Here is a 21,164-nt window from a genome sequence, read left to right as displayed (position 1 = left end):
AGAAACACAACCGAAATTGAAACTGTACGTTGACATTGGCACTTGACTGTGAATTCGCACTCAGCTTAATTGCGTAGAAGAGTTACGACAAAATCGACGATACACTGTCCCTCTTTCTGATAGACATTTAATGCTGAGAAACAACTTCACTTTTCTTGGGAACAAGCATTTGGGTGAACAGTTTAACCAGATCTGTAAATGACTGAGTTCTGATCGATTTTTCTGGACCTAGAAACGCAGATAGATTGTTGTAATGCACAGAACCCATAGAGACGCTTAGTAGCTGTGCTTTCTTTTCCTCATCTGTGATAATCCTCAAACCTTTCCATATAGCATGCTAATTTTTCCTTCCTAGAATCAAAATTGTCAGATGGTTGTATGCTTGAACAGTTGCCGGAATGCGAGACTTCTCTTCCTGATTCTATTTGGAATGTTGTTATAAACTGAGTAAGCAGGATTTGTTGTCGTCGGTTAAATGCATCTAATAGTTTAACAAATTGTTCTGAATCCATTTTCCTGAGTGTGACCTAATTGTGCCAAAACAATGGTATATATTTTCGGTGGTCGCTTGATAATACTGTGCAGGATATTACCAATACTTAGTTATTCGTTCACCTTGTCGCCAACTGTTATGTTCTGAACACTCTACTAAATATATATTTTCAATGTTTAACAGTATTTTATTTGGATATGCATTTGCTGCACAGCATGACATATCTAATCATCACAATGAAAGACCCCGGAAAGACCCAATGAGAAGAACAGGTGTTTCCTCCAGAGAGTATCGTATACATCTCTGTGTCCTTACGCTGATGTTACCAATGCACTCAATGTTTTATAAATACACTACAGTTTTGTTCACATTCAGTAATGGTACGAAGTGAGTCATAATCGGATTTGCATGACCTTTTCACGACATTAATATTTTCTGAGATAAGTACGGTAATGATACTAACGTTGTTTTCTAAAATGGAACTCCATTGTTTTCTACACTTAAATTTAAGCTTACAAACATTGCAAATTAAGCACCGTGATTATTTAAATTAGACAAGTGCCTACTTCTCAAGAAAATGTAATGCAATCAAACGTGTTTCTTTCGCCAGATGGGGACTGTCCTGTTCAATTCGCGCTACGAATGACACATGAGCTAGCTGTTGACATACAGAGGTGCTTTACTTTTTTCTGTCAGATATTCGCTCTACTTTGCTCATGTATAAACTAACATAATGATAAAATGTGTGATTTAACGCCTTTAACATCACCGCAGGTACCGGTACCGTAACAAAAAAGGGGAATGCAGATATTATCCGATGAGATTTCTTTCCAATCCGACTTCTATTAGTCAACCCTTGTTTTTTTTTCTGACCCCGGCAGTGTTTGGTTTGCGGAGTCTAAGGGGTATTTCATTTTCACAGCCTTCGCAGCCGATTCCTTTCTTTTGTTCGTTTTTGAAAGAACTGAACCATTTCTTTTCTTCTACGGATTAGTGTTAATATGAAGGGGTGATTTGCCGAGTTGTACTTCTTCAAATGATAGGCTTACTAATTCCACTGCCTCCATTACTTTAAGACATTCAAACTAGGCCCTACTTTCTTTTTGTTTATTAATGTTTCTCCTTTCACTGCCACCTTTTCCCACAACTTCGTGGGAATGTGTTGCAATCCGTTTTTCGCACGTCGATTTGGTCCCGTTTTACGGGGAGAAGTCTCTGACGTCAATCATGTACCATACGGTTTCCTTTTTTACTAGTGTTAGCACTAAATCAGGTGTTTTTTCGGTGACGATGTGTTAGGAAAGGACTAGGACCGACAAGGAAGCTGTCACGGGCTTAATTAAAGTGAAAATGGTGTGGAAATGGCAAACCATGGAGAAACATCTTCAGGACTGCCGATAATGGGATTCGAACCTTCCATCTCCCGACCGCAAGCTAATAGCCTCACACCGCGCAGCAAGCTCGTTCGGTCCTGTTTGGTTTAATGTCACGTCAGGATACTAACGTAGTTTCATACAAGCCGTCGCATTACCGCTTTCCATTTACCTATTTCGCACGGCTATATTAAATATGACACGCCTGTGGTAGCCCCTTTCGGTACTTCCTGTAAGAGACTTGTGAATCAGCTAACCGGGGAGCTCCCAGCCGGTCTGGAGGGCATGGCTAGCCTTTCCGTGATTTTGTTATCGTGTTTCTGGGGAGTGGCTGTCATTGTTGTAAACAATGAACAATGGGAGCTTAAACACTACCCTGATGTAAACCATTCTTTTATGCTCTTCACTGTCTGCATTGTCCTTGAAAATCAGCAAACTTCAATTATGAAGGAGACTTAGAATTACACGTTCGAGTTACATTTTGCACAGCTATAATTGATGACTGACAGTATCATGGCTACATTAGATCAATGAAAGCCACTCCTGTTACCCTCCTCAACTCAAAGCTGTCTTTAATATACTGAGTCAAATAACTGTAAGGTGCAGTCCTTTCTTGGTCTAAAGCTACCTTTCTCTGCTTCTACTGCTACAGTTAATCTGAACAGAATGATTCTTTCAAAGATCTTATACAAATACAACTTTAAAGCTTTTCAGTCTGTTGAAACACTTATAGCACACATAACACTAGGTATAATGTACCTGTAAAAAAGAAAGCAATATTAAACAAAGAGTGGCATGTATTGTTCTACATAAAAATCCTGAGATTCTATCAAATCACTTAATGTACATACATGTACAATATTGTTTACATTGCACTGAATCATCCTGATCACTCTTCACTCCGTCACTGAAGGTTGAAATACAAACTCAAACTCATCAATGCCTACCAATGCCTTTCCAAGTTTATCTTCCTGCTACTTTTGGTTAATAATTGCCTCTGCATCAAATTTGTAGTGATGGGCAACGCTCTCGCTCGAGACCGATGCTCCTGTAGTGCAAGCTGTGCGTCGTACCAGTAACTAAGACTGTAAACTTGATAGTATATCATTAGCAGTTATTGCGTGAAATAACGTTCCCATATGAAAACGTGAGCCAACACATTTTGTCAAAAGGCTGGAAAAGTACTGCATGTTCAACTATGAACCCCCTAATACCATTAACAAAAGTGAAAACAGAATGTCAGTATCTTAAACTGTTCACGACTTATTTGGGGTGGACATCTTAGCTGAATAACCATGCATAATTTGTGAATAACTGTAGATAGGATGTACATCTACTTGGATACTAGAGGCATGCATTTTTCAAACCTGAGACGGGGAAGATGTGCTTTGCTACATATGCAACCCCCATTACACGAGTGGAACGTGTAATCTAAAATGCCCGACTTTGCTCCAATACTTTCAGCAGGGATGATGGGCAACATTCTCGAGACCGATTCTCGTGTGCTGCGAGCTGTGCGACGTCCCAGTAACTATGAATGTAAGCTTGATAGTTATTATCAGCAGTTCCCATATGGAAACGTGTGCGACGATAAATTTTGTCAAAAACCTAGGAAAGCACTGCATGTTGAACTACAAGCTCCTTACTACCATTAACGAAAGTGAATACAGAATGCCAGTATCTTAAACTGTTCACGAGTTATGTCAGGTGGACTTCTTGGCTGAATAACCCGTATAATTTGTTAATAATTATTATTAGGATGTAAACCTACCTGGATGCCTCACAATCGTTGTCGGCAGGGCAGCTTCTTGCGATTCAGACCGGGCCGGAGGTGTTCTGTGACGATTCCTCTTCATAGATATTATGCGTAAGTGCCGGATCATCACAGAAGTATTTTACTTCTTTTGAATAAGCAACACAGTGGGCTGTTCTATGTGACATCTCTTCAAAATAACCGACATCCACGACTTACGTTGCATTTTGGACAGTCTTCAAGCTGTCGTGTACAACTAGACACAGTCTCACATTGCACCATCATATATCAAAGTACCTAATTATGACGCGAATACTCTATGTAAGGACTTATTTCATTGGTCACCAAAATATCGGTAAACACAAGCAGTGGTCATATGTTATTGAATGTGGGGCCTGATGTACACTTACCTGTCGAAAGAATTTGAGCAAACTGAAGCATTTTAGATTACACATTCCACTCATGCGTAATGGTGGTTGCATACGCAGCAAGGCGCATCTTGCCTCGTCTCGAGTTCGAATAATGCGTGCCTTTAGTATCCAGGTACGTATACCTAGAGTAGCCGTCAGGTTCTGTATTTAAACCACTCATTTGCGTACTGACCAGTGCATACAATGCCAGAATGCGTATCCTTTATAATTACGTTAGACCTAGACGCTTGTTGACACTTATTTACGAAATTGAGAAGGCCCGTGGTTGGCTATTCGCATACATGGCACAAACAACATTCAGCTCCGACTATCTGTAGGCCTGAGACACGTTGCTCGACGCACAATGCGGGGACAACGCTCTTGGAGATCTCTCGAAATTTCTCGCGAGAAATAGTGCCTGCGCTAGTCTCGAGAAATCCCGAGACCTCGTCTCAGACTGGCCATCAATAGTCTGAGCCACTCAGTCAGGCATATACAGTATTGGAAAGTTAGTCAGATATTCTGAATGGGTGTAATGCAGACCTACCAGAATGATTTAGTCCTGTTAGGGTTTCCTTGTTCAAGTACATTCCGGTAGTGATGGGCAACGCTCTCGCTCAAGACTGACGTCACAGATCTCTAGACTCCACCGCCGTCTCGATCCTCCTATACTGCCTGCTCTATGCGAGGCTTTTTGCGACTATGCTGCGACAAAATTTATCCGCTAGATGGCAGACATATACGCACAATGTTCTAAACTTATTCTAATGACGACAGCCTACAAAACACTATGCAATATGGTCATATGTTCACTGAAGCTCGGACATTTCATCAGTAATATTAAATATCGGCCATATTACCTGTATGAAGTAGCAGCTGGCCTCTTAATGCACAATTTAAAGATTTTCCTGGAGGAAGGCTTGGAGTGGTACCGTACTTTTTGTGTTCTTGCCAACGCAATATCAAATAATAGAGGTTTTACGAACTTGGTTAGGATAATATCACTAACAGTTTGCTGATGCTCTTTGACCTCAAATTATAACAAAACACATTCTGAAAGTTTTTTTGCTATTTGTTTTACGTCGAACCAACACAGATAGGTCTTATGGCGACGATGGTATAGGAATGGGAAGGAAGCGTCCGTGGCCTTAATTAAGGTACAGCCTGGTGTGAAAATGGGAAACCACGGAAAACCATCTTCAGGGCTACGAACAATGGGGTTCGAACCCACTATCTCCCGGATGCAAGCTCACAGCTGCGCGCTCCTAACCGCACGGCCATCTCGCCCGGTATTCTGAACGGGGAGACGTCGCAAGTCCTCGTATTACGCGCGTACGTTTGAGGACTTCGACAATAGAGCACAGCAGCTTCAACGAACTCCTGCAGATGCTTCACCAGAGCAACAAAACAAGGTTTTGGGTATCGAACTCCTCCTCTGTCCTGATGCATAATCAGTTCCATTTAGCGGTGTCGAAGCTCTAGGCAGTGAGATGTTACTGACACACATGTCACACTCCATCCTCTCTTCAACAACACGAACCTAGTACCCGCAAATTAGGATTTGATTTCCCGTTTCTAGTTTTATTGGAATGATATCGTCTGGATATCCGAGGTTGTCCAAAATCTAAACATTAACACGTTTGTTTTGTGATTGTCCGTCACAGTTCTTATCACAAGGTATCCGCTATCCTCCACGGCTTTAATCACCTTCTGGAAAAAAAAAATACGCAGCCTGTTTCCAGTCATTCGACCGTATCAGGAATGTAACGAATGAAGCCCCCATCTAGCAGCGAGGATAGGAATTGTGCCGGCCGCCGAAGGCTGTCGCACTCCTCCGGGGCAGTGACTAATGACAGATGAAATGAAATGATATTCGAGAGTGTTGCTGGAATTAAATATGACAGGGAAAATCGTAGTATCCGAAGAAAAACCTGTCCCGCCTCCGCTTTGTCCAGCACAAATATCACATGGAGTGACCGGGATTTGAACCACAGAACCCAGCGGTGAGAGGCCGGCGCGCTGCCGCCTGAGACGTGGAGGCTTCATCACCTTCTGAAATAAGGTTAAAGGCACAGATGCGGGAGTACTCTGAGGACATCCAATTACTTCCTTTATTAGGTCCTTGCCTAGATAAAGCCGACAGCCGCTTTGCTAGACGGTATTTCATGGAGTCGTACCTTTTCTGGCTGCGAACCACCTTGCCGAGATTGAAAAAATGGTACACAACGGTTGAATATTTCGGGGAAGGAAAGAAACTGAAGTTTGAGTTGTACGAAAAATATACCTTGCACGAACGGAAAGAAACAAGTACTAACACATTAAAATCACTTTCGAAATATCTATAAGCATAACATGATTAAATCATTTCACAGTTCTATACAGAATATCTCTTGTACGAACGGAAGTGACCAGACACGTTTACTCATTTTACGAAATAACTCAGGTTTTCACACACATTCATGCTCTAATAACACAGTGCTACACCCACACTGACAGCGAAGATTGTGCGTCTGCTGCTGCACTCTTACGGCGACATGGAGGAATATTGGTAGTCGCGCCTTCCTGTGTTAAACTAGTGGCATAGAGCAGGCAGTATTAGAAGATCGAGATGGCGGTGCTAGACTCTAGCAGCTTAGAGCATTAATAGAGATCGGGCCAGCTAGGAAGATATCCGGTGAGGGGAAGTGTGCGAGTGAGAAAGCAGAGCCGTGGGAGCGAGAACGCTGACTTCCCCTTCTCGCTCAGTGTTGTGGCGACGTACAGTTGATCCGAAATATTTGTTATAACTGACATGTAACATTCCGCAGATTTTCAGATCGTGGAATTCCCTTCCGGCTGTAAATTACCGACATACCAAGCCGAAATGAATGCATTTAGAAGTGTTACAGATGACAGATAGATTGAAGGAGTTCCAACATAATTTAACCTCTCATTACAGTAGCTGTCAAAATCGTTTCCGTGTATCAATTTGCGTAGTCCTTATTTTTAAATTATAATTGGATGTAAAATTAACTTTACGACGCTGTAGATGTACAGTGTAGAATATGGTTTGCAATAACAGCAGGCTTCATAACCTGAGCCACGTCATGTAAAATAATTCGATAATAAATAATAATAATAATAATAATAATAATAATAATAATAAGCTACAAGAAAATTGAAAAACTCTCAGAAACTATGCGAAGAAGGAGGATAAACTTTTATGGTCATCTTCTCCTCAGAATGAACGCTATGATTAACCGAACAAATTTTGACTTCGTCCGTAACCCGAAACAAAACCGAACTGGTTTAAAGAAACTGAAAAAGACATGGTAGAATTAAAAATTACAGAAAATTCACTATTCGGTCGAACAGCTAAAGTAATAACTAAAGAAGAAAAAACGTTCTAAACAAATCTACATTAAAACCCAAATCTATTATCTCGGAAGACGAGAAGAAACGAAGGTCAGAAAGAATGAAGAAATACTGGGCACTAAGAAAGGAACAACACACAGAGAAAGAATTGATTCAACATACCCCAAAGAGGGTGAAACGAAATAATAATAATAATAATAATAATAATAATAATAATAATAATAATAATTTATTATTTGATTCGTTGTGCCCAGCTGTAGAGCGCGTTTGAACTTATTTTGCACAATGTTTCTTCTTCTTTTCTTCCCAATATCTCTTCATTTTTTCAGTGTGTTCCTTTCTGCGTGTTTCTGTCCAGCCTGTATTTTTTCTTGTTGGTTTCTCTGCAAATTTATGTTTGTTTACTAAGCTTCTAAATTTCATTCTATCTTGAATGGTTTCGTCCTCAATAATAATAATAATAATAATAATAATAATAATAATAATAATAATAATAATAAATATATTAAAAATTTATGAAAACTAAAGTCAGTCAGTCCGGTCATTCTATCCGGTCTATTTCCTTTATTCTTTTTTAACTGAAAGGTATTCATGCACAGATTTGTCATTAGGTACTATAAATCACTTAACTTCCGCCTTCCTCAAATTATTTGATTTTTTCAATTTTTTGTCTCTTTGAAGCAATGATATCTTTGGTTCTAATTGAGGTACGGAGTTCGTTTTGGCCCCAAAACACTCAGTGGATCAACCTCTTTCATTTCAGCTCTTAATTATTCAAATTGGTTGATTCTGAGGAAAGTTACGAGTGCACATTCAATTTGACGTCTCATTTGTTCAACATTTGTTCTCAGGTACAGAAACAACATCGAAGAATTTGCTTGACACTAGTATTGGATCCTTTGAACTTTAAGTCTTTACCTAACTTTGCACGAATTTTTGAAACTGTAGGTAAACATTTTTTCATCTAAATAAAAATTGCTAGCAGTATGACGTACGGCACCTTCGTCAAAGTCGTCCAATCCAGTAATATTCTCGGTGCGCATTCTATTTTTTTTGGTGTTTCAAACAGACTATCCATAGGTTTTCCTAATTCTTTCGTTTTTCGCTCTTAATCCGTAATCCGTACCAAAGAACTTTCTGACACTCCAACAGCTGCTGCTACTCTTTCCTGCACTTTTTTACAATCTATCACGAACTTTTCTTCCATTGCCTCCCTTTCCATAAAGTCTATAACGTTCAAGATTGCTGCACGAGTCTGACTCTTTAACACCTTACGATGCACGCTACTTTTAACGCCTTCCATACTGTCACAGATAGGCCTAACGTACACCACCACTAACCACAGTTACTACTCAACGGGAAATTAGAAAGCAGAGTGCGGCAGCTGAGTGTAAACTTATGCACTGAGCTGTCCTTGTAGCAGGAGCTCTGTTAGGAGGGGATACGCTACGCGAGACAGTCCAAAGTGCGCATGCGCTCCCAGATGTCTTCCTACCTGGCCCGATCTCTACCTGGCCCGATCTCTACTATAGAGTGCGCTTAGCGCCACCTCGTCCATGTTGCGGCTTGAAGCCAACATCTCTATCAGCTGACTGGGGCGTAGTTCGAAGCAGAGTCCGAGAGGATATAAGGAAATTGTCAAACAGTGACATTCGAAAAGGCGGCGAAATCGGAATATGATATGTACCCTGCTTAGCTGTTGTGGTTAAGCGTTAATTACAATAAAAACCGTGGACATAAATGCATAATTACGACGAAAATGTTTAAAACCAAAAGAGAGCTACGATAGGATACACCCTCATTATGATCGTTTTTTTTTGCAAGTATTACATCCCCGTGAGTAACACTAATTGTTTAATGTTAATTATTTATTATAATGTAAGAGACAAGTAATTTTTTCCAATTACCGCATCATGTTGGGATTAATAGCTGAAAGCTAACCTCTGAAAGTTGTCCGTAAGGAAGTGTAGCCTAATTTGAAATATTAATGCGACTGACATCTACAATAAACACTTCATAACTTCCAAAAACAACTTTAAAATACTGTATTTACCGTGCTCGGTATACTTTTGACTGAAATAGGCCTACTTCAAACCAATGCCCAACAACACAAGATGCAAAGAGTGACACATAGCCTACAGGACCATTATGGAAAGAAAATAACACAAGTATCACACTTAAGTGAACCATACACCACCAACAGATGGCAACAAAAATGAACTCTCCAGGGTAAACGATAAACAGGTACCATAACAAGAAATATTCACTTATCATAAGTTATAAAAATTCACAATACAGTAGGGTCAACTGCATATCAATTGGCACTGGTTGTAGTACCTATTTATGCCTATGAAGCAGGGATCTGTTGTAATATGCTGCTTCAACAACAACAAAATAATAATAATAATAATAATAATAATAATAATAATAATAATAATAATAATAATAATAAAGGGATACATAAAATGCTACACAGGTAAAATTTCATCCACTGCCACCAACTAAATTAAGCTTAGTTTAAAGCCCAACATAAACTAATGCACATGCCACATTTGAAGTAGGCCTATAAATAGGAGGTCACATCTGAAGAAAAGAAAACATCCTGCAGCATTCAGTAATGTTGTTCCCAAAATACAGAAACAAGACATGCCAATATAAAAGTAATTTAAGAATGAATTTCTATAAAAATCAACCTGACTCATAGACAGAATGATTAGAGGGAATATGCCTAAAAGTAGAACACTAATACAAATCAGTGAAACTAGCATACCACACCAGCATCCTCTTACATTAGCAACTTGAGTCTATATAAATATTCCAGTCATAGGAAGCATAGAAATCCTCATATAGGCCTACACACTCTAACACGTTTATATAACAAATGCAATAATTATATTATAAAGCAGCCTACCTTATATTACTGGTTCCTGAATAGAACAGTCTTTGTGTGAAAGCTTCGTACCCTCACACTGTGAAGTTTTTCTGTTTCAAGCCGTGCTTTATGGTGTAACCTCACTTTAAAGTATTCCATCAAAACTGCTCGCTTCAGCTGATGTATGTGGTTGTCAAGGGGCGGAGAAGCAAATGTATGCTCCTGAAGTTCATCGAACACTTCTCTCTTAGCATGGTTCAGTACTGCCATTACAAGTACATTTAAAGGGTCCTTCATCCTTGTCATTTTGTGCTGGAATTGTCGCATCATCTTTTCACCTTCCCTGCAGAGGTATATCACATCTAATGATGGGATTGAAAGGCCACCTCTGTTTTTCCTCTTTAGGAGTACTGAATGTGAAACTGCTGTTTGGAGAACCACCTTACAAACATCACATTTAACTGCTTTCTGTAATCTTTTCACAACAAAACCTGTTATATATTCCACTACATCCTCAACATACAGTGTCAGGTTGGCTGGGTGTGGAATGTAGTCATGATCATGACTAACAAAAAGTACATCAGTACAGTTGGCAGGCAGATGAATAGGATCACCAGTTATTTGACTGCTGTCTCTACAATTCATAATAACAGTAGGGTCATCTGCAGAGCAATTGGCACTGGTTGTAGTACCTATCTGTATATGGAGCAAAAGTCTTTTATATGCTGCTTCAAACTGCCTAGCTGTGAGGTGGTTGTTATGACCACCATGACTCCTAATGGCACTAAAAAATACTTCCAGATGATCCTGACTAAGTTTGTAGGTGAGCAGAAAATGCATCTTCAGCTGTGGCATGTTCAAAATTGAGTCATACACTCCTAAGACAGACTTTAGACACACAATCAAACCTATGAAACCAGTTTTCCTAGAGCACTTCACTAGACAAACACCACCATCCATCTCTTGCAGTGATTGTATATATTCAATAGCCTCCTGAATATAGGCCCTCGTACTGTGGATATTCTCTGCTTTCAATGGTTTCTGCCATCCCTTTGAACAAAGATTACGGCTGTTCAAGATATCAAATATATTGTTCATGAGCCTAACAAATTTTACAGTCTCCTCACACCCTTGAAACTGAGGAAGATTTAAGTCTCTGTCACAATATGTCATTGCACTTGCAACACTTTCACTGAATGTTTGTGTGGCGAGCTTTACTTTCATGGGTTCCTTCTCCTAGTGAATGTGCCTTTTGGAAAGTTTTGTTCCTAGATGAAGGCCCTCGATACTCTGAAGTTTCTCTAACTCTTCTAAGTACCTCCAATCTATGACATTATCACCCCTGGCAAAAGTTCTCTTAGCTCCTAAAGTATTCCTCACTAATTTTACAGCATGGCAAGCATCTAGAAGAATAAACACTTTAGAATCATTTGAGGGATTTTCAAACCAGTTCACCATATTATTTTCATCAAAAGAAGCTCCCAAACAATGGGCCATGGATAAATTAGAAGCAGCACCATCAAAAGTAAGTGACACTACAATTACATTTAGGTCATTTAAAAATTTAAGGCACTCAATCACTAGGTTTGCTCTCTCCGAGCCACTTAAACCGTTAATCAAAAAATAACCCACTGGAATTTTCCAGTGTCCATTTAGTGAGACCACCATAAACACTAAAGTCTCCTTGGCTTCTGGTAAATCCTGATCCTCGATTTCAGTACCACAATTCACATAACCAAGAAATTGTTTTCCATGAAATTCAATGTGCTTCCGGATGCACATTTCATCCATCATCAGTGCACACACTAGGGGCTTTCCACTGATAGCCATCTCCTTCCCTTTTGAAATGAGAGCAGTTGCAGCCTCTGAACTGAATCCTGGCTTACCATCCACCGACTGATACCACTTACGCAGTGTACTTGGATGGGGCAAACCATGAGGAAATACATCCCTCAAGTAGCTGTATGCACGACTTGAATATAAATTCAATGCAAGTGCAAAGCAGCGTAGTTCAGGAGGATACTCTGCTCTTGTATCACCATCCTTTGTTCGCATCAGAAGTTGGGCAGCAGCAGGAGAAAGACATTTCTGGAACAATGGAAGTTAAAAGGTGCATTATGCTTTTTCACAAGTTAATTTATGGTATTACATTATTTTTGAAATATTTGTTTAACAGAGATTGTGATACAATAAAAACAAATTACAGACTTCTAAAGGCTCCAAATTTTATGTATGTATGTCTGTCTGTTAGGTCATCAACCCAGAGACTGTTTGGATCCTCAAATAGCACCACCAAAGGCTAGCGGATATAGGAAAACCAAACAAATATTTAAGCTGTTGTTTTCTTACCTCAAGCGTGCAAGCAGCATCTTCAGTTATCATCATTTTCTCCTTCAGATGGTTTACTAAGGCTTTCCCATTCTGCAACCGATTAATAGCTCGCCGATACTTCTGCCTTTCCAATTTCAGCTTCTTATGGGATTTACGAATAACTTCCCTGGCAACCTGCATGAAGGTCTGGGCTTTCCTTGGTGACTTTACCATTTCCTCAGTGTAATCACCAACATAAGATTTTCTGAACACCTTTGTTTTAGGAAGAGACTCATTCTCCTCTTCCTGAGGAACACTGAAAAAATATGAAAATTATAAGGGTCAACAACAAAAATGTATTACCTATGTGTAATATAGTAACCTAATATGCTGCAATAGATGTTGCAGTTGAACAGTATGTTAAATATCTTAAACACAAATATTTCACATAAGGATGACAGGCCACATTCCTGCATAAATCTATGGAAAATAATAAATTAAAAAAAAAATATCTGCTCACACACAACTTGTTGATGCAACAGGATCCACTTGAAGTTTCCTCTTCACAGGAGGTTTTCTCCTCTTCTCAGCTGGTAAAAGGTGGGGTGGAAAATTAAAAATTGTTGGTACTGCATTTGGCTTCAGTTTAACTCCCACACCAAATGCTTCATTATCAAAACATTCCGGTGAAAAATGCTTAGAGCATAATCTTGAATGCTTTCCAGGTATGAAATTCTCTCTTCTTAATGCAACTACCCATTGCTTTTTCCTTGTCTCATCAGCAGGAAAACTGAAATCAATAAAAGCACAGTATTCAAAATTGCTGTAACCGGGAAACTGGAACTGTAACCAATACAATAAACGTACGTATTCTACAGACACCCGACAACAACTGTATGAAACCCCTTACATCATCATCATATTTACGTAAATATTTACTTACCCGTGAAAGGAAATGCCAGATACTTTTTTGAAGGTCTCCTTGCATCCATACGCTACGCAATAGTGCACCATCGCTTCATTAACAGTAGCTAAAAGTCACTTTTAAGTACGCTGATCACTATTCTCGCCTATAGCACAATGTTCAAAACTCTCGCACTACCCACCAGTCAGCTGATTGAGATCCTTGCTTCAAGAATGTGACGTCATCAGCCATCTATTGGATATATGATCGAAGCTAGCGAGAATCTCGAGACCGATTCTCCTGTGCTGCGATCTGTGCGTCGTCCCAGTAACTACAAATGTAAACTTGATAGTATACCATAAGCAGTTACTGCGTTAAATAATGTTCTCATAAGAAAACGTGTGAGCCAATAAATTTTGTCAAAAGCTAGGAAAGTACTGCATGTTCCACTATGAGCCCCTTAATACCATTAACAACAGTGAAAACAGAATGTCAGTATCTTAAATGGTTCGAGAGTTATTTCAAGTGGACATATTAGCTGAATAACCCTTATAATTTGTTATTAACAGTAGATAGGATGTACACCTACCTGGATAGCTTGGACAATTGCTGTCGACAGGGCTTCTTGTGATGCAGACCGGGCTGGAGGTGTTCTGTGACTATTCCCCTTCATTGATATTGTGTGTTTCTAAGTGCAGAAGTATTTCTGCCAACGTATTTTACTCCTTTTGAACAAACAACACAGTGGATTGTGCTATGTGGCATATCTTCAAAATAACCGACTTTCATGACTTACGTTGCGTTTCTGCATCTTAAAGTTGTCATGTACAATTAGATACAATTACACATTGCACCGTCATATACCAAAGTACCTAATTATGACGCAAATACTCTATAACATTGTAAGGAATGGTTTCCTTCATCACCAAAATATCGGTAAACAAAAGCAGTGATCATATAATATTGAATGTGGGGACTGATAATGATGTACACCTACCTGTCAAAGGATTACACGTTTCACTCATGCGTAATGGTGGTTGCATATGCAACAAGGGCATCTGCTGCAGTGCTTTGTTAGGTAATGATGTCATTGTCATGTTTCCATTCAATCAAATATGCCTGTTCTTTGAAATTGCACATCCATGGGATGGGCTAACAGCTACTCCCTCTCCTGATATATTTATACACACTCAAGCTGTAAGATCTACCATATTTCTGAATGAATTTATAAAGCTTGTTACGGACTAATATTTCAGTACTTGACTGTCATTGAGCAACATTTTATGCTTGTATTGGTATTCCTGATGGTACTACAATAGTGCTGAAAACTAAGTTTTGTTATTCTTGTATGTTTAATCTTTTTTGTGGGTTCTGTGGTGATAGCCCATCTGTTTACTTTTGTTAAGTAAGCGCAAAGTAACGTCTTGTAGTTGCGTATCAAGATACTGTTATTATTGAAATACAGTGTGCTGTAATAATTGATAGCTTGTATCCAAGGGAATAAACAATATGCGGAAACATAAATCAGCCTTAGCTAAGTGACGAATTGCTGAACTTTTGATAGGAAAGAGATGGGGGATCAGCTATTATCGAACAGGAGTCTCCATTGAAGAAATCGGGGACAAAAGGTCATGAAATGTTATCGGCATTAGATTGTTCTCATCAGGAAAGTGTCGCATTCACTTCAAGTCGTGCAAGTCCTGCACCTATAGACAACAATCATGACATTACAGAAACTCCTGTGCAATCCCCATAACTTTGACTCAGGAAATGTTGCATTGTGAAAAACAAAATGCAGGTGAATCATTTTCTGTCCTTTGGAGAAGGAGAAGAAGAGACAAGCTTTCAGAGTTACCGGTATTCGTACAGAAGCTGCTAAGAATGGAGGGGAAGGAAAAATATGTTTCCGGGGACTTTTAGGTAATGAATCAGGAAGAAAACGTCACTTGAACTTTGCTTTAATTTTCCTGCCAATTGTAATTTTTGCATTTAAATCCCAATTTTTGCCCATAATATTCAGCCAATTGTAACAAAATCTGTATGGTATATGTATCACAGCTATGTTCAGGAACTTGCGTATGGAATTTTTGATTGCAGAATTTTTTTCACCTAGTAGAGATATGCAGTCCAAAATTTTAGAACATAAAAATTAAACAAACTTTAGCACAATATATCTCCTTATATAAATTATGAACAGAAAAATCGATATGTTGTGCTTTTGAAAGAAGTATTATCTATCTAATTACAAATTTACATTAACATGTTAATTAAATTACATTTAAAAATTCAAAAATTTTATTTTTGGAAAACTATTAATTGTATATGAATGAAATTTGTGTGATATCTCTACTTTTATGTAGGTGACATTCCCACAACGTTTCATGAAAATCCATGCATTAGACAAAAATCTCTTTATCTCTGGAGTGTCGCCTTAAGCATTTGCCTTGTATGAAAATGGGAAATATACACTATAAACACCAACCTATTTTTACTCTATCCTGAATTCAGGACACTTGTAACAAATCTACCAGAAGAATTTCTACAGCATTTCCCATAATTATTCTTGAAACTAAACATAAGCATAAATGATAACTGCTTGAAGACTAAAAAGGTTTAGTTTCCTAGTGTAACATTACTGGACATGCAAAAAGCATTTATTAAAAGAAACAGTGTGATCAAACCTTTATTTCTTATAAATCAGCCTTTTCTTATATAATCTTCAGTTTTATTCAAATATTAACAATGATGAAAGTAAATTAGAATGTCAAGAAGTATGGAAAATGTTAAAAAGTCTACATTTTAGTGTGAACAAAGGATGCACCTTCAATACTCATAGCATGTGAATAAAGGCAAACGATTTGCCATTTACAGATCAAAATCCATCATCGTCGTCATCAGAATCTTTACCTCGAATAGTTTTCTTAGTTCCAAAAATAGGTTTAGGACGTTTAGACTCATCTGGTGGATTTAAGAGATCACCACTATAGTTGATGACTCCTGACTGTGCTATTCTCCATTCCAGCATTGCAGTAGAAAACTCATCATGATTTCCAAGGTCAGTGAAGCCAACAATAAAGTCTTTGGTTTTGCCATCTTTTATCAAAGCAATAGTTGGAATGATTTTGATGCGTAACCTCTCTGAAAAATACAAAACAGAAGTATATATTAAATTGAACTCTGAAAAATTAAAGTTGAAGTTACATTTAATCCACTTTTAAAAACACCATTTAAAGTAAAGCCTTAAATCAAAGTAGGATGTTATTAACAAGTGGTTCATAACAATTTAATATGCCTAAGTCCAACAAGAATATTCAATACAAATGTACATATTGAGCCATTCAGAAGTGCTCATGATGATTAAATTGGCAAACCGTATGATAAATTTCCAATAAGCAAGAATTATTGCTCTCAATTTTGTATTTCAACAGTGTGGCAAAATATTGTAAGTGAACAGGATGTGGCAGACACCAAATGTCTATGGAAAGGATTAGGGCAGCATATTTCTGGAACAAGGGAAGGACGCTGGAGCCATTGTTAGAAAGAAGTGTGTCCTCGAGGGGGCTATTTTGAAGCAGAGGAAAACCCGGTGGAGACAAAGGATACATAAGTGTCACTCGTAAACAGTTGTATACTTCGTCATCCTGTCCGAGGCTAGATTGTGGACAGTTTCATTATGACTGGTGCACATATGAGGAAATTATTTTGTTGAAGCCAGAAAGACACGAAAAATAAAGCCCAACGAGGTGAAAGGGTCATGCCAAATTTTAAATATGACTGAACCAGAAGATGAGCACGGAAAGGCAGCTGACCATATAATAAAACAGTTTACACAGGAGATTCATAGTGTCTCTATTCTGTGAGAGTTCATCTTTTACCACGTGAATTTCAGAACATCTCAACCCGGAAGTTTGTAAGCGAGTCTTTTACTCGTGAGTGAGCAACTTAATGACTTTATTCATGAGACAGTATCTTACCATGATAAACGTCATTTTGAGATTTGAGCACTTTGAAAGTCTTTATTGAAAGAATGTACAATGGCTAATTTTACCTTAAATTGTCAAGTCTTATTGAGAATAGTGAGACTCAGATTTTATGCAAATTTATGAAGAATTTGAACTTTGTAACCATAAGAGATTCTGTGGCACACACAGCTGGAACTGCACAATTAAAGTAATTGTCTAAGGACCAGTTTCATCAAAATTCGCTAAGGATTTAACGTCACATTAAACTGCTTTAACAGGATTGTCAACAGAATAGCTGTTTCATCAACCTTTGTTAACGCTAACAAACCATTAAACTCTGTTAATTTAAAGTAGCACTTTCGTCCCGTTACTACTAAACGTTGTGTAAAAATAAAAATGGCTGGAAGAGATTTTGGTGCTCAGGTGCTCTATGTAGATTACCCTCAAAATGCTGAGAAACAGGAAGTTTCACAGAGAAGAAATGACATACTTGAACTAACAGATGCAGATTTTGGAGTGGTATAGATTATGACACAAATAAGAAGACTGTGAGATCATCTAATAGGCCATATACTTAGATATGGGTTTTTGAAGAAAATAATAGAGGGTTCCATAGAGGAAAAAATTATAGAGGACAAACAAGATGAAATGAAATGTCGTATGGCTTTTAGTGCCGGGATATCCCAGGACGAGTTCTGCTCACCAGGTGCAGGTCTTTCTATTTGACGCCCGTAGGCGACCTGCCCGTCATGAGGAGGATGAAATTATGATGAAGACAACACATACACCCAGCCCCCGTGCCGTAGGAATTAACCAATTAAGGTTAAAATCCCCGACCCAGCTGGGAATCAAACCCGGGACCTTCTGAACCGAAGGCCAGTAAGCTGACCGTTCAGCCAACGAGTCGGACAACAAACAAGATTAGAGTACATGATGCAAATATTAGACAAAAAATCTGATTCCTACTATGAACTGGAAAAGAAAGCATAGAAACGTGAAGAATGGAGAGCTGCTGCCAACCAGCCTCATGGCTGAGAGAGAGAGAGAGAGAGACCCCACACACACACACACACACACACACACACACACACACACACACACACACACACACACACACACACACACACACAGACAGACAGATTTTAGAGCTCTGTCTAGCAGGGGAGTGACCTGGAGTTACTGATTCTGTCATAAGAGCACGTGTATTTGTTTGTGAAGTTTTTGGCGTTATTTGTGTGTTTGCATTAAGTTGACATAAGTAAAGTTTTTTTGCTAGTTGCTTTACGTCGCACTGACACAGATAGGTCTTGAGGCGATGATGGGACAGGGAAGGGCTAGGAGTGGTAAGGAAGTGGCCGTGGCCTTAAGGTACAGCCCCAGCATTTGCCTGGTGTGAAAATGGGAAACCATGGAAAACCATTTTCGGGGCTGCCGACAGAGGGTTCGAACCTACTATCTCCCGAATACTGGACACTGGCCGCACTTAAGCGACTGCAGCTATCGAGCTCGGTAAGTAAATAGTAGCGCGTCATTCCTTTACATCTCCTCTCAGTATGAGTGGAAAGATATATGCTGTATTTGGCTGCAATAACTATGAAGTGCAGAAGGATTCGCGGTCTTTCTTCCATATACCTCGGCACAAGAAAAACTAAGCAAATATTGTGTTTGCATATATATTCGTCCAGTTACAAAGAGATTTGTATAGTACTTCCTAAATTTCTGACCTCCGCGACCCGTATTTTAACTGGTTTAAAATATCCTAAACTTATTTTATTGTATAGTGCAGCAGTTAATCTTCAATACCGATGTGTTGTAGGTGTGATCTGTGGGTTTTGATTTAATTCAGGAAAATGCATATGCATATATCTGTGGCTGGTTGTGTTCCAAGTTACCCCATTTGAAATGCCATAATGTGTTGTCAAGCACTGAAGAAAATATGGGCGATTTATGAAATGCACATATTTTGTTGAAACAATATGATGCAAATTTGCTTTACCGTAATGTAATGGCAAGTATTGCTTATAGGGAAATTCTGAATGTTTTTGACGATAAATTCTTTCTGTTAGTAGGCTTCAAGTTAAAAGAAAAATTGTCGAGTTCTTAAATGTAAATTCAGTGAATCATGTAAGGAATGTGCCGTTATTTTTGTTGACAAGTGTTTTAATATGATGATGCAATGCTTTCAAATGAGAAAAATGAAAAATCTAGTTGTGAACGTTCAGGCAGGAATTCTAAAGCTAAAATAGTAACGCATAAATGAAAGATCAAGCCCTTTCACAGCAGTCCATTTCACATGTTGATTATGTGTCTGTTAAATAATTCTTCATTCATCTATCCAGAATTGCTTTAGCAACTTTGAAGTTAATATCATAGTAACACTTTCTTTCTAGACTAATTTATCTATCCATTTCCGTATATGTATTTCCACTGATATTTGAATTTAGCACTAATATCCAGGTCCCGCCACTAGAAGTGCCACTTGCGAATTGTCTCCCATTTTAACAAGGCTAAATCCGGAAGTGTCGCATATTGTCTCAACTCTATTTGGTTAAAATACCATACAGAATGATATTTACCAATTTCCAATGCAGCAACTGCTGGTTGCTCTGAGATATTATGCAATGGGGTCACTCAGATCATTACGGGAGATACCAGTATTGTAAATTGTAGAAGAGATATACATACTTACACTAATATTCCAGTAACTTATTCATATGTAAGAAATATTATGTCAAAGTATGGATACAAAGGAAAGATCATAATCACATGTAGCCTACTCCATGTATAACCTGGTAGGCGTAATTTCTAATACGATTGTGCTACCGTACTTATTAATAATCTGTCCAGTTAATAAAATTTGGCTTAAAAACCTCTGAATGGTAATATGAAAGATCTGTCACACAATAACAAGAATACCTTAAAACCAAACATTTCATAGGAGAGAGATATTATATGGATATTCCCTTAACTTATTAACATGTAACGAACATTATATTATGAATCGAAATATAAATTCAAAGGAAGAGGGATCATAATCACATGTAGCCTACATGGTGTATAACCTGGTAGGCTTAATTTTGAATATGATTGTGTTACTGCAGTTATTAATAAAATTTAATAAAATAATAGTTAATAAAATTTAGCTTAAAAACCTCCGTGATATTCTGCATCACAAGACCAATACGAAGAGGGTGAATTTCATCGCCAATTAATGCAATAATCTTCAAAAGTAATCTATTTAAATCTATATATAACATGATCCTGACCGACTTATTCATCATTGCCGAGCCAAAGCTACTGCACATAAAAAATTTTTTAAAAAAATTCGAGGATACATTTATATTACATTGTAGGTGCTAACTACAGGAGGATTTTTGAATATTCCATCGCTACAAGGGTGAAAAGAGGGGAGGGGTTGAATTTTTAAAATGAGTGTATCTAGGCCTGTATCTCAAAAACTTAACAGTTTAAAGATGTGAAAATTGGTATTTGGATTCTTCTTTAAAAGTAAGGAAACACATTTTGTTTTCAGAAAATCCTCTTAATGGGGTGAAAGGTGAAAAAGGGGTTAAATACCTTTTATGAGGATACTTGTATCTCAAAAACTGAAGATGTTATGGTCATAAAGAATGGTATTTGGAATCTGCTTTAAAAATAAATAAACACTTTTTTTTTGTTTTTGTTTGTTGAAAAAATGGGGTGAAGTTTTGAAATAAGTCATCATCATCATAAT

At 38.2% G+C, this 21,164-nt stretch overlaps 1 protein-coding gene across 3 annotated transcripts in view; it reads right to left on the bottom strand.

Moving 5' to 3' along the window:
* Positions 1-16,134: 16,134 nt before the first annotated feature.
* The window catches only part of LOC136879116 (thioredoxin domain-containing protein 9), a 96,436-nt gene continuing 91,406 nt past the window's right edge, over positions 16,135-21,164 (bottom strand). For all 3 annotated transcript variants that reach the window (XM_067152865.1, XM_067152879.1, XM_067152871.1), the window contains exon 4: positions 16,135-16,603. In XM_067152865.1, the coding sequence (XP_067008966.1) occupies positions 16,342-16,603 (262 nt within the window). In that variant the 3' untranslated portion in view covers positions 16,135-16,341. The remainder of the gene's footprint in view (positions 16,604-21,164) is intronic.

This window comes from Anabrus simplex, chromosome 1, assembly GCF_040414725.1.
Source record: "Anabrus simplex isolate iqAnaSimp1 chromosome 1, ASM4041472v1, whole genome shotgun sequence".
NCBI classification, from domain to species: Eukaryota; Metazoa; Arthropoda; class Insecta; order Orthoptera; family Tettigoniidae; genus Anabrus; species Anabrus simplex.
This window is presented reverse-complemented; position numbering and strand designations above follow the sequence as displayed.